Source organism: Cervus elaphus, chromosome 2, assembly GCF_910594005.1.
Source record: "Cervus elaphus chromosome 2, mCerEla1.1, whole genome shotgun sequence".
Taxonomy (NCBI): Eukaryota; Metazoa; Chordata; class Mammalia; order Artiodactyla; family Cervidae; genus Cervus; species Cervus elaphus.
Window position 1 is genome coordinate 13758466 of NC_057816.1, and position 10982 is coordinate 13769447.

Below are 10982 nucleotides of genomic sequence, written 5' to 3' on the forward strand. Positions count from 1 at the left end.
CCTCCACACCACCTATCACAGAAGACTGAACAAAGATAATCAAATGACTTGATTGCTCGGGGTGAAGCTACTGACGAATAACCCAAACCACAAAAATGGTTTTGTTATATAGTATTATGAAATTTTAGGAATACATCTATCTCTGTATTAATGTTTTATGCCTTGTATTCTGCAATTCCTGAGCTCAAGTTTGGTTAGCTAAGTATTGGGGATGAGAGAGGGGCACTGTGGAATGTGGGGTGAATGTTAAAGTGTATCAGGCCATCGAAAAAATGCCCATTGAGATTAAAACAAACTGGATTACTGAGCTTGCCTAAACGGTAGAAGGTGTTAGCAGAGTTCATTTAAACACTGCAGCTCGCACTGAGTCTCGGAGGGGCATTACCTGCAAGAGTGCTTGCAGGTCCGCACCGCTAGGAATGAGGCACCTGTTTGGCGAGCTAGTGCTCTGCAAGATCTCAGCGCCCAGACCTGTTCGCGCTGTGTAGTCACGGCGCCTCCTCACCACCAGGCGGCGCCATGCAGCGCCGAGCAGAGCCCGGGAGCGGATCGCACGGCGCTCTCCCCGCACGCCGCGCTCCGACTGACGTCGACCCGGAAGTAGTCGCCGGCGCCCGGCCGGCCGGCAGCCTTAACAACAGCTTAGGTGCTCGGCTTCCCCAGCAAGGCGAGGGCCCCTCCGAGGCGGCGAAGGAGACGCCACCGCGTTCACTGGCGGCGGGGCTCAGCCAGACGGTGCGCGAGTCGGTTGCGGGCACCTTGATGGTGGACTCACTATATATTCGGTGGGTCCACGGCCCTGCCCGGTCTCCGAGGCCGCAGGTCGCCGACCCCGCACCATGAAGGTCGCAGGGTCTTCCTCGAGGTCAGCGTCCCGGCCGGACGGGGCTGCGGCGAGGCCGAGCCTCCGAGCCACTCCTGTCGCCCGGCCTTGCCTGTAGGACGTCAGGGCCCGCGACCCGGCTCAGGCCTGACCGGCGTCCGCGCCACATTCGGCGCCCCCATCCCTGGCTTTGACGTGAGGGAGGGGGGCTCTGGTCCGGGGAGCCCCCGCTCGCCCGCCAGCCATGAAGACAGAGACGGAGATCCTGGCGCCGGAGCCCCCGGCCGGGCCAGGTGTCAGTCACCTGCTGAGTAGCCGGAAGCTGCTGGCCCTGGGGGCCGTGCTCGGCTGGCTCCTGGTCATCCACCTCCTGGTCAACGTGTGGCTTCTCTGCCTTCTGTCTGTGTTGCTGCTGGTGCTGGGAGGATGGCTGGGCTCTGACGCCATCGTGGGGGCTTCAGGGCGGCTGCACCTGGAGCGCTTCATCCCAATGGCCGTCTGCCCCCCAAACCCCGAGGCAGAGAGGCAGCTGGAGCAGGAGATCGACCGCACCATCCGGATGATCATGCGGGACTTCGTGTCGTCCTGGTACCGCACGGTGAGCCAGGAGCCAGCCTTCGAGGAGGAGATGGAGGCAGCCATGCGAGGGCTGGTCCAGGAACTCCGGAGGAGGATGGCCAGGGTGGACAGCCATGCTCTTGCCCAGAGGGTTCTGACTCTCTGCGGTTGTCACCTGCAGAGCTATATTCAGGCGAAGGAGGCCGCAGGGAAACAGAGTGGCCCAGGGGAGCCCTCCGAGCTCTGGGAGGCTTACTGCCGGGCCAGCGCTCCACACCCTGCAGTGCAGAGCCCTAGCGCTGAGGTCACCTACACACGGGGCATCGTGAACGTGTTGCTTCAAGGACTAGTGCCGAAGCCGCACTTGGAGACCCGGACCGGCAGGCACATAGTGGTGGAACTGATTACTTGCAATGTCATCTTACCGCTGATCAGCAAGCTCTCCGATCCGGACTGGATCCACCTTGTACTCGTGGGCATCTTCTCCAAGGCCAGGACTAAGCCAGCAGGAGTGGCTAATCCACGCTGCCCACCCAGTGCCCTGGAACAGCCCTCAGTGCCCGCATCTCTGCCGTTGATTGTCGAGGTCCAGGGTCTCGCAGAAGCCCCTTCTCCAGCAGCAGCCCCGATGCTCCTAAGCTGTAGTGAGCCAGATGGGCCTTCACACCCCTCCCCAGAAGTTGAAGAAGGCCATGAAGCGCTGGAGGGAGATCTGGGGGGAGTGTTCGAGGAGAGAAAAGTCGGAAACAGCTCTTCTCATTTCCTGCAGCCTCTGTTCTTGTCTGAAGATGCAGAGCTGGAGTCCCCGTTGTCTGAACTGGGCAAAGAAACCATCATGCTCATGACCCCAGGCCCCTTCCTCTCTGCCAGGATTCAGGATGCACTGTGTGCCCTTGGGGGCTCCCAGCCTCTGGAGCCTAAGGATGGCAAGGGACCCGAAGGAATAGAAGGAGCGGAAGCTGAGGAGGGTCCAGGAACAGAAACGGAGCCGGGCCTGCTTGCCTCCATGCTGAATTCCTGCCCAGAGATCCAGATTGACACAGCGGACAAGGAGGGAGAGCAGGGAAATGGCGCCTCTCTCACAACTTTGCTGCCCAGTCCGGAGAGGATATGTCCCCCACGCCCCTCATGTTTAGAGAAGGATCTCACCAATGGTGGGAGCTCCCTGGACTCCAGTCTGCCACAGGTCCTGCTCTCCTCCTCTCCACCTGGACCCCTCAGCTCAGCCACCTTCAACTTCGAGTCCCTGGGCAGTCCAGACGGCCCCGTGGTCATCCAGAACCTTCGCATCACTGGCACCGTTACTGCTCGAGAGCACAGTGGCACCGGTTTCCACCTGTACACGCTCTACATGGTGAAGGTAACAGACTTAGTGTGCGGCCACCTGTCTGGTCTGGGAATGGATTTGGAAAGCAGTCAGTGAAGCCAGTGTTTTGAGGGAGGAAGTCTGCTCTTAGTTTGCTCTGATTAATTCAACCAGTATCACTGTGGAGTGTCTGAAGCTCATGAGTGAAGCAGAGTAGGCTTCCATGACACTCTCACAGACCGTCCTAGAATCTCAGGGCTCTCACTGTGTTGGGAATCATATTTTTCCAATGGATACAGCCCAGAAATCCTTTCCAGACTCCTTCCTTGCTAATTTCTTTTTTAAATACTAATATTCTTTATACTTTGTTTTAGAAAGGAAGATTGTTTACCTGTATATATCACAAAAGGTGGCAAGTCCCTCTCCCTGGAGATGTTTAAGTGTGGTAGTAGGAACTGCTTGGCAGAAGTGATCTGAAGGAGGTGCCTGTATCAGGTGGCTGGTTTGATTCAAGCAGCATCTCCCTAAAGCTGATTTTGATAGAGTGAAAGTCGCTCAGTTGTGTCTGACTCTTTGTGACCCCATGCACTATACAGTCCATGGAATTCTCCAGGCCAGAATACTGGAGTGAGTAGCCTTTCCCTTCTCCAGGGGATCTTCCCAACCCAGGGATGGAACCCAGGTCTCCCACATTGCAGGCGGATTCTTTACCAGCTGAGCCACAAAGGAAGCCCAAGAATACTGGAGTGGGTAGCCTATCCCTTTCCAACAGATCTTTCCGACCCAGGATCGAACTGGGGTCTCTTGCATTGCAGGCGGATTCTTTACCAGCTGAGCTATCAGGTTTTGATATAGGCTGCCTCCAAGTTTCCCAGAGAGTTGTATTTTTAAAAAATAAGGAATCCTGGGACCCATTCTTCCTTGGGAAATTCTCATTAAAAATCCATTAGCACCTGTCAGAATCCATATTCTGACAGCAGGTTCTGCAGCCCAAGAGATTCTGAGGCCTAGCCAAGTTTGGTGACGTACTTGTATCATATAGTGTCCTTCACGGAGTAGAATAGCCACAGAGAGCATCATAGCTCCCAGGGGCTCTGGATGTGAGAGCCCTCACCTGAATTCCACAGGCATCTCTCATCTAGGCCTTTCCTTCTCAGTACTGGCCTGAGAGACTGCTTCGCTCATTCCAACTCATAATGAACACCTCTGTCTGCCTCTAGACAAGCTTTCAACACCAGCCTCAGTCTCACCACTCTTCCACTGCTTGCCCACAGAATACCTTAACCAAACAGGAACACTAACCTACTCCTGATGAGAACAAGCGCATGTATCCTTCTCCCACAGCATTCATTGTATCTTACACAGTCTCCCCCCGTAGGTATGAAGTTGCAGCTTTCATGCTGTTCGAGGCATTCTCTCTGGGGGGACATTGAGCACTGCTGTCTTTTCCCACATGCCAGCCCTCCTCACATATGAAGACAGCCAACTGTGACCCCATAAAACATCTCCAGTCTTCACATGTCTTCTCATCATACAGACAGGTGATCTGTACTTGGGAAGAAAGATTTAATGTCACTCCAAGAATAGTAATTAATCAGCCCCAAGCAGAACAAAAACACATGTTCCTTTAGTGTAGTCCAGGCAAACAAATGGTTGTTGTTTCTCAGCTGTTTTGGATTATTTGTTCTTCCCTCAAGTAATATAGATAATCACTGGTTTGAGGATAATAACAAGATGGTTATCTCCCCATAACATCCAGCCTCATAATTTAGGGGTGAGAGAGCCGGTATCATTATGAGTGTCATACCTTCTGTTTTATCCTCCGTCTTTGGGATTTGAAAGTGGCTGTAAGTAAACAGTGTTTGCAGGGAGGACTTTGAGATGGAAGGAGGAGTGAAAGGCAGTAGAATTTAATTTCCCACTTCCTGGGCCACCTCTGTTGGGAAAGGCATCTCATTGCGTACTGCAGCCCCCCTGGGATTTGAGCTGTTGGTTGGAGCTTAGAGAAGCAGTCAGACCTGAGCAGCTCGGGGACAGAACAGGAAGCGCATGCTCCCTTGACCCTGCCCTGCTCTTATTGTGTGCCGGTGAGCTGGTGCAGCCAACAGACGTTCTCTCGACAGTACGAGACGGCCCTCGACGCTGAGAACAGCGGCGGCCTGCAGCAGGTGGCCTACCACACCGTGAACCGCCGCTACCGCGAGTTCCTGAACCTGCAGACCCGTCTGGAGGAGAGATCGGATCTCCGAAAGTTCATCAAAAGTCAGGAGTACCCCCAGCCCCAGAATGCCTGCTTGCTTTTCACATCCAGCCACCCTGATCTGAGAGGCTGGAGGCCTGTTGTCTGTGAAGAGGGTGGGAAGGGAGAACGTGGCCTTGAGGGTCCCGCGCTCCTTCCATTTGCTTTTAGGTGTTTGGGGTTTTAGTGCTGGGCAGCACTCGTGACATGCTGTCCAGGGTACTGTTTTGCCTCTGAATGCCTTGTTCTGGGGCCCCATCCAGTTTCAGTTTAAGAAAGAAACTTTCATATTTCCACCTGTGCCTGTGAGGGGTTAAACAGGTTCATAGACTGGTTGCTGTTAAATATTAAACTGTTTTCCAGAAATCCTTGCCGCCTTTCCTTTAATGACAGGCTTCTTGGTGTGCCGTTTGGTTCTCATAAGGCACAGGAACAATAAGAAAACATAAAATTTAATTCAAACCATAAAAGCTGGTGAGCAGCTACTCTGTTTTTTAAGAAAATGCCAAGTGAAACTGAAAGTCGCTCAGTCATGTCTGACCCTGACTATATAGTCCATGGAATTCTCCAGGCCAGAATAGTGGACTGGGTAGCCATTCCCTTCTCCAGGGGATCTTCCCAACCCAGGGATCAAACCCAGGTCTCCCGCATTGCAGGTGGATTATTTACCAGCTGAGCAGCCAGGGAAGCCCATGATCACTCAAACATTTTTAATAAGTTGTGGCATAAATCATGGATTTCAGTTATAGGTTTTCTTTCTTAATAGCAATAGTTATACTGAAAATATATGCCTGGTTCTCTACTAAGCACGTTATACATATTAGCTCATTTAGTTCTAATAACAGTCTACAAGATGGATACTATCATTATCCTCATTCTACAGAAAAAAGCAAAGATTAAGCAGGTTGCCTAAGGCCATTATTACAGCAGAGATTGGAGCCAAAATTTAAACTTGGGCAGTTAGGCTTCAGGGCTGTTATGCATCACTACTCTAGTGAACTCTTATGCCTTAATATCATCATGAATAATGAAAGTAGGCTGTCTGTATTATGTCCTTGGGTTATATCTCTAACTCCTGAAATAAAAAAAATCCCGTGGAGGGGAGGCCTCAGGGGAGGGACTCTGAAGGGATGAGGCCCAGGCCTTGGTACCCAGCTCCCACCCCAACCTCAGGTCACTTCTCAGCTCAGTTCACAGATGAGGGGAAAAATCCCCAGGAAATACATTTGGCATTTCTGTGTCTTATATATGTGATGAGTAATAAATGGACTAGTTCTTAGTAAATGTTAATTAACTTTTTTTTTTTTTTTAAAGATGTGAAGGGCCCCAAAAAGCTCTTTCCAGATCTTCCGTTTGGAAACATGGACAGTGACAGGGTGGAAGCCCGCAAGAGCCTCTTGGAATCATTTCTAAAGGTCGGCGTCCTGTGCTGTCACTGTAGCCCCAGACACCCAAGCCAAGGTGGGGAGACCCGGGGCCTGGAGTTTCTCTCTGAAGTCCTTCTCGTGTCTTTGCAGCAACTCTGTGCCATTCCTGAGATCGCTAACAGTGAGGAGATGCAGGAGTTCCTTGCTCTCAACACAGATGCTCGTATTGCCTTTGTCAAGAAGCCGTTCGTGGTCTCCAGAATAGACAAGGTATGAGCGGGACTGCGTGCCCAGCCTTAGTTTCTCACAGGGAGCGGGGGAGGGATGTTTGAAAGGTAAGGGAACCGGGGGAAGGGGGAGCAGCACAGAGGAATAAGTGGCACATGGACTGGGGTTTTCAAGACCTGTTACAGTCCTGGTGAGGTCAGCATTGCTGAGTGACCATGAGCAACCATGAGTGTCAGTACTCCCAACACTGTAGGCGTGCACAGGTCTCCTGGGGTGTCATGACGCTGTGATTCCAGGGGACGGGTGCAAGCATCAGTCCACATCTCCATGGACAGGCAGGGGCAGGAAGGCCTCTTCTGGCGATGAAGGTCATTCCCAGCGTTGGTCACTCAGGATGGTGCCCTTAGGCAGGACACCGAGCTGGATTTAGATTTGTGTAGTGATTCTCTGCTGGAGAACAAGGTTCCAGATGGTATCTCGGAACCTTTGGAGACGGTAGTAGAGCATTTGAGCACCATACTGGAGCCTGTGAGCAGTGATTGCTCACTGAGTCTCGCATCTCCAGGACAGAAGTCTGAGGTTTGTGCTGATCAAAAATGCATGTGTTGTAAGAGGTTAGAAAGCGCTGACTCTTTGGCAGAAGAGAGGGGTTTCTCCTCTTCCAATCTAGACTTTAGGAGATAAAATGATAAAGTGGGACTCCAAGTGAGGGATGTTCAGAGACATTCACTGCTATGAGAAGACTGCAAACTAGGAAGGGATAAACAAGGTGAAACCTCGGAGTTCCTTGCACGTTTGCTAACCCATGCTGATGTGTTTCTTCACTGATTTTTTTTTTTTTTTTATACCTTCACTGATTTTTATTTTCACACCTGCTCCCTGGGCGCCCGCTCAGAGCCACTCACTGTACTCATTGCTAATGATACAAGAGTGAGCAGGTACGGCTGTCGCGGCAGACTACCATTCTGTGAACCTGGAGAGCGAACTGTATTTTCTCAGCTACATTCTCCACATCCATGCAGTTCGCTGTGTTCTTTCCCTGAGGTGCTGTCCCCTGGTCTCTACTGCAGTCCCCCTTGACCATTTCAGTCTTGCCTTGGCTGTGCCGGCTGTGCTCCCCAAGGAGGACTAACAGGATAAGACAAAGCAAGCATTGTGCTGCTCTGAGTCAGCAATGTTGATTAATAGCGAGAGTTACTAAAGGAAAAGTCAATGTTTCCTTCCATCTCGTTGATATTTTAAGGTTTCATTTGTTCTTTCTTTTTAGCAAAAATCCGTATGTCGTTTTCCCATTCTGAGAAATAGAGATAGCTCTTACTCTTCAGCAAAGATTGTTTTATTTCATCCGTATAAATAGAGAAGTTTGTATGAATTCCAGATCCTTAACTTTAACCTGAGTGATTTTTGCCACTCTTTCTGTAGTTAAAGAAGAGGAATTGTTTGAACTAACTGGAAAACCAGTTTTTGTTGTTGTTTTTTATCATAAAAGTTTTTAGACTATTCCCTATTTTGATAATCTTTTTCACTCTTCCTTTTCTTTATATATTCTTACCTGTATCACTTCCCCTTTGTCACATCTTGGTGAAAGTATTATCAATTTGAAAACTAAAAATCATTCTTCTGTACGAAAAGAAAGAAATTGAAAGTGAAAAGCATTTCACCAGCCTGCAGAACTCCCAGATTTTTATTTGTCATGTTGTTTTGGCTTCTTTTCCCATGGAATCCATCGTCTGTCTTAACTCTGTGAGGAAGAAGGTTTTCATGGCTGTGGAGGAAAGGGGAGAGAGTTGCCACTGAGACATTAGCTGGTATCTCACCGTGCGTGTGGAGAAGGCTCTGCTGCACAGGGCAGCTGGCTGCTCATCCAGGGTGCAGAAAGCACCTTGAGACAGCTGCTGCTGCTCGGCGGTGCCTGTCTAACCCCACGTCTCTGACCCCTGCAGATGGTGGTGAGTGCTATCGTGGACACGTTGAAGACAGCGTTCCCTCGCTCTGAGCCCCAGAGCCCCACAGAGGAGCTGAGTGAGGCCGAGACAGACAATAAGCCCCAGACAGAAGGCAAGAAGGCTGCCAAGTGAGACACCCTTCCCAGTTCTCAGGGGATCTCCAGTTTTCAGTCAAAGCCCATCGCTGGTCTTAGGTCCTAGAATTGGGGGGCGGGGGGGTGGTCATCTGTGCCTGTTTTTATGCAAAGTCAGACTGTGGCCCAAGCCCAAGGTCCTGCAGAGGTAGCCTGGCTTCATGTTGGTCTTGCCCTGGGAACCCAGGGCCCAAACTGACCGGGTAATTTTGACTAGAAGGAAAACTCTAGAATATGGATGTTCTGTTTTTCTTTTTCCCTTGGGAAATTGAAGCGTTTCTTTTCGTTTGAGAATGAAGGCTTACCACTGATCTCCGTTTGTCACGGTTTCTGGCTCAGGAGTCGGGTACACTAGCAGTGCAGAGGAGCGGGCTAGGAGGGACCCTTGAGGGGTCACTGGTCACTGCCGCTGCTCCAGCCTGCACTGGCAGCTCACAGCCAGCAGGCGGAGAGGAGGGCCACCCCGCTTCCCTTCCCGGACACTTCCAGTGTGTATCTGGGTCGTTACAGAGACAGTGCTGGTGGGAGGCAGGGGGCTGGAGGATGTTTATGTGTCTGTCTCACTGTCTTTTTCTCTGTGTTCATGTCTTATGGGCTGGCAATAACCCTCACAATTCTTAACCTTTTCTCCCCCCTCACTGGGCCCGTATTTTGAAGGGTAACCATGTTGCCTGTGCTTATAAGAACCCTATTTCTAGAAACATTGAGGTTAGCCCTCGTGATTCCTTCTCTGGTTTTATCTGGAACACAAGGGGAATAGTGGACGTGCAAAAAGGTGTGAAAAGCAAGGACAACCTTGGTCTGTGGCACTTGTCTATTTAACCTTCAACAAATTTTTAACAAGTGCATAGTATGTGCTAGCCACTCTTCTAAGCCTGTGGGATACAACTGTGATGGACAAGTCCTTATTTTAGCAAAAGCTCGTTCACAGGCGCATTGTAAGCATGTGTGTGTGTGTGTAGTGGCTCAGTCGTGTCCAACTCTTTGTGACCCCATGGAGTGTAGCCTACCAGGCTCCTCTGTCTATGGGGTTCTCCAGGCAAGAATACTGGAGTGGGTTGTCATTTCCTTCTCCATGGGCTCTTCCCAACCCAAGGATCAAACCCCAGTTTCCCGCATTGCAGGCAGACGCTTTACCCTCTGAACCACCAGGGAAGCCCTATTGTAAGCATAGCTCAGTGCAAGAGTTGGACTGTGTGTAAGAATATTTATTGTTTGGGGGATTTCAGAGCAAGGCATCTCTTGGCAACTCTGACCACCGTAAGCTTCCAAGAATAAGTGTGGACATGCCTGTTTTGAGGTATTAATACTTGTCAGCCCTTCGTATGGGGATCAAGACCATGAATTACACACTGTTTATGCTCTTCGTTTCTGTACCAGATCCAGATTGAGGTTCTCATCCAGTAAAATTGCTCCAGCACTGAATATAACTGAGGCACACGAGAAGGTTCTCTACTGTCTCCAGGACAGCGGTGTGGTGAGAATCCCTAGAGAATTCTTGGGATCATCAGTTGGGAGGTCAGTCCTGCCGTTATAGGCAGTTGGGATGTTCTACAGAATCAGAAAGGACTTTGGTGCCTTCCTAAAGGACTCAACCTACATCTGGGTCTGTGGTTTTTATTCTAGGAGTATTTTCTCAGACTGGTTTGAAATTCCTGTGGGTTCTGGGCTGGCCGGTTGGCTTCTCAAGGGGGGTGGGCTTCTCAAGGGTAGTAGGCTTGGGATAATAGAATGAGAAAGCCAGCTCCTGGAAGGAAACACGATTTTCATAGCAAACGAAACTATGGAGGCATTGTTCTCCTTGCAGTTTAGGTTAAAACAAGCACCTTTTCCTTAGGTGGTCACAGGGTCAGTGGGGTCCTCTGCTCGAGACACGTGCAGGGAAGCGATGGGAGCCACAGTGAGGAGGTGCCCCCCACTCCCTGCACCCTGCCTATGACACTGCCCTTGCTCTCTCCTCAGGAGTCAGAGACCCTCTCCGTGTCTGGGATGGAATCCTTTATTGAAAAACAGGCAAAGTTACTAGAAGTGCAGCCAGCACACGCTCCCGGAAGAGATTCTGAACAGACCGCTGAGGGGTGTGTGGGCGATTGCGTGTCAGATGCTGCCGCTCCAGCCCAAGGCCTCAGCAGCAGTGATCCAGGTGGGTGACAGCGGGGAGCCCAGCGTGTCTGCTGGCTTGTGACTGACTGTTGGGCGGCTCTGTCGGGTGCCAGGGCACAGAACGGCACAGTCCCAGGGCTGAGTGGATCAGAAGAACTTGGGCGTAAGCAGGGCGTCCAGTCCAGCGAGATAAGGCTCATGCTTCTGTTAATAGTAGTGTCATTATTTAAGTTGTTCCTAATGGACTTCAAGGAGATCCAACCAGTCCATCCTAAAGC

At 50.9% G+C, this 10982-nt stretch overlaps 1 protein-coding gene across 3 annotated transcripts in view; it reads left to right on the forward strand.

Moving 5' to 3' along the window:
* Positions 1 to 601: 601 nt before the first annotated feature.
* SNX19 (sorting nexin 19) overlaps positions 602 to 10982 on the forward strand; it is a 32843-nt gene continuing 22462 nt past the window's right edge. For 2 of the 3 annotated variants that reach the window (XM_043872913.1, XM_043872930.1), the window contains exons 1-7: positions 602 to 2741; positions 4811 to 4949; positions 6241 to 6341; positions 6444 to 6563; positions 8465 to 8595; positions 9982 to 10078; positions 10564 to 10744. In XM_043872913.1, coding sequence (XP_043728848.1) covers positions 1068 to 2741; positions 4811 to 4949; positions 6241 to 6341; positions 6444 to 6563; positions 8465 to 8595; positions 9982 to 10078; positions 10564 to 10744 — 2443 coding nt within the window. In that variant the 5' untranslated portion in view covers positions 602 to 1067. The remainder of the gene's footprint in view (positions 2742 to 4810; positions 4950 to 6240; positions 6342 to 6443; positions 6564 to 8464; positions 8596 to 9981; positions 10079 to 10563; positions 10745 to 10982) is intronic. The other variant, XM_043872922.1, reaches the window with a different exon arrangement.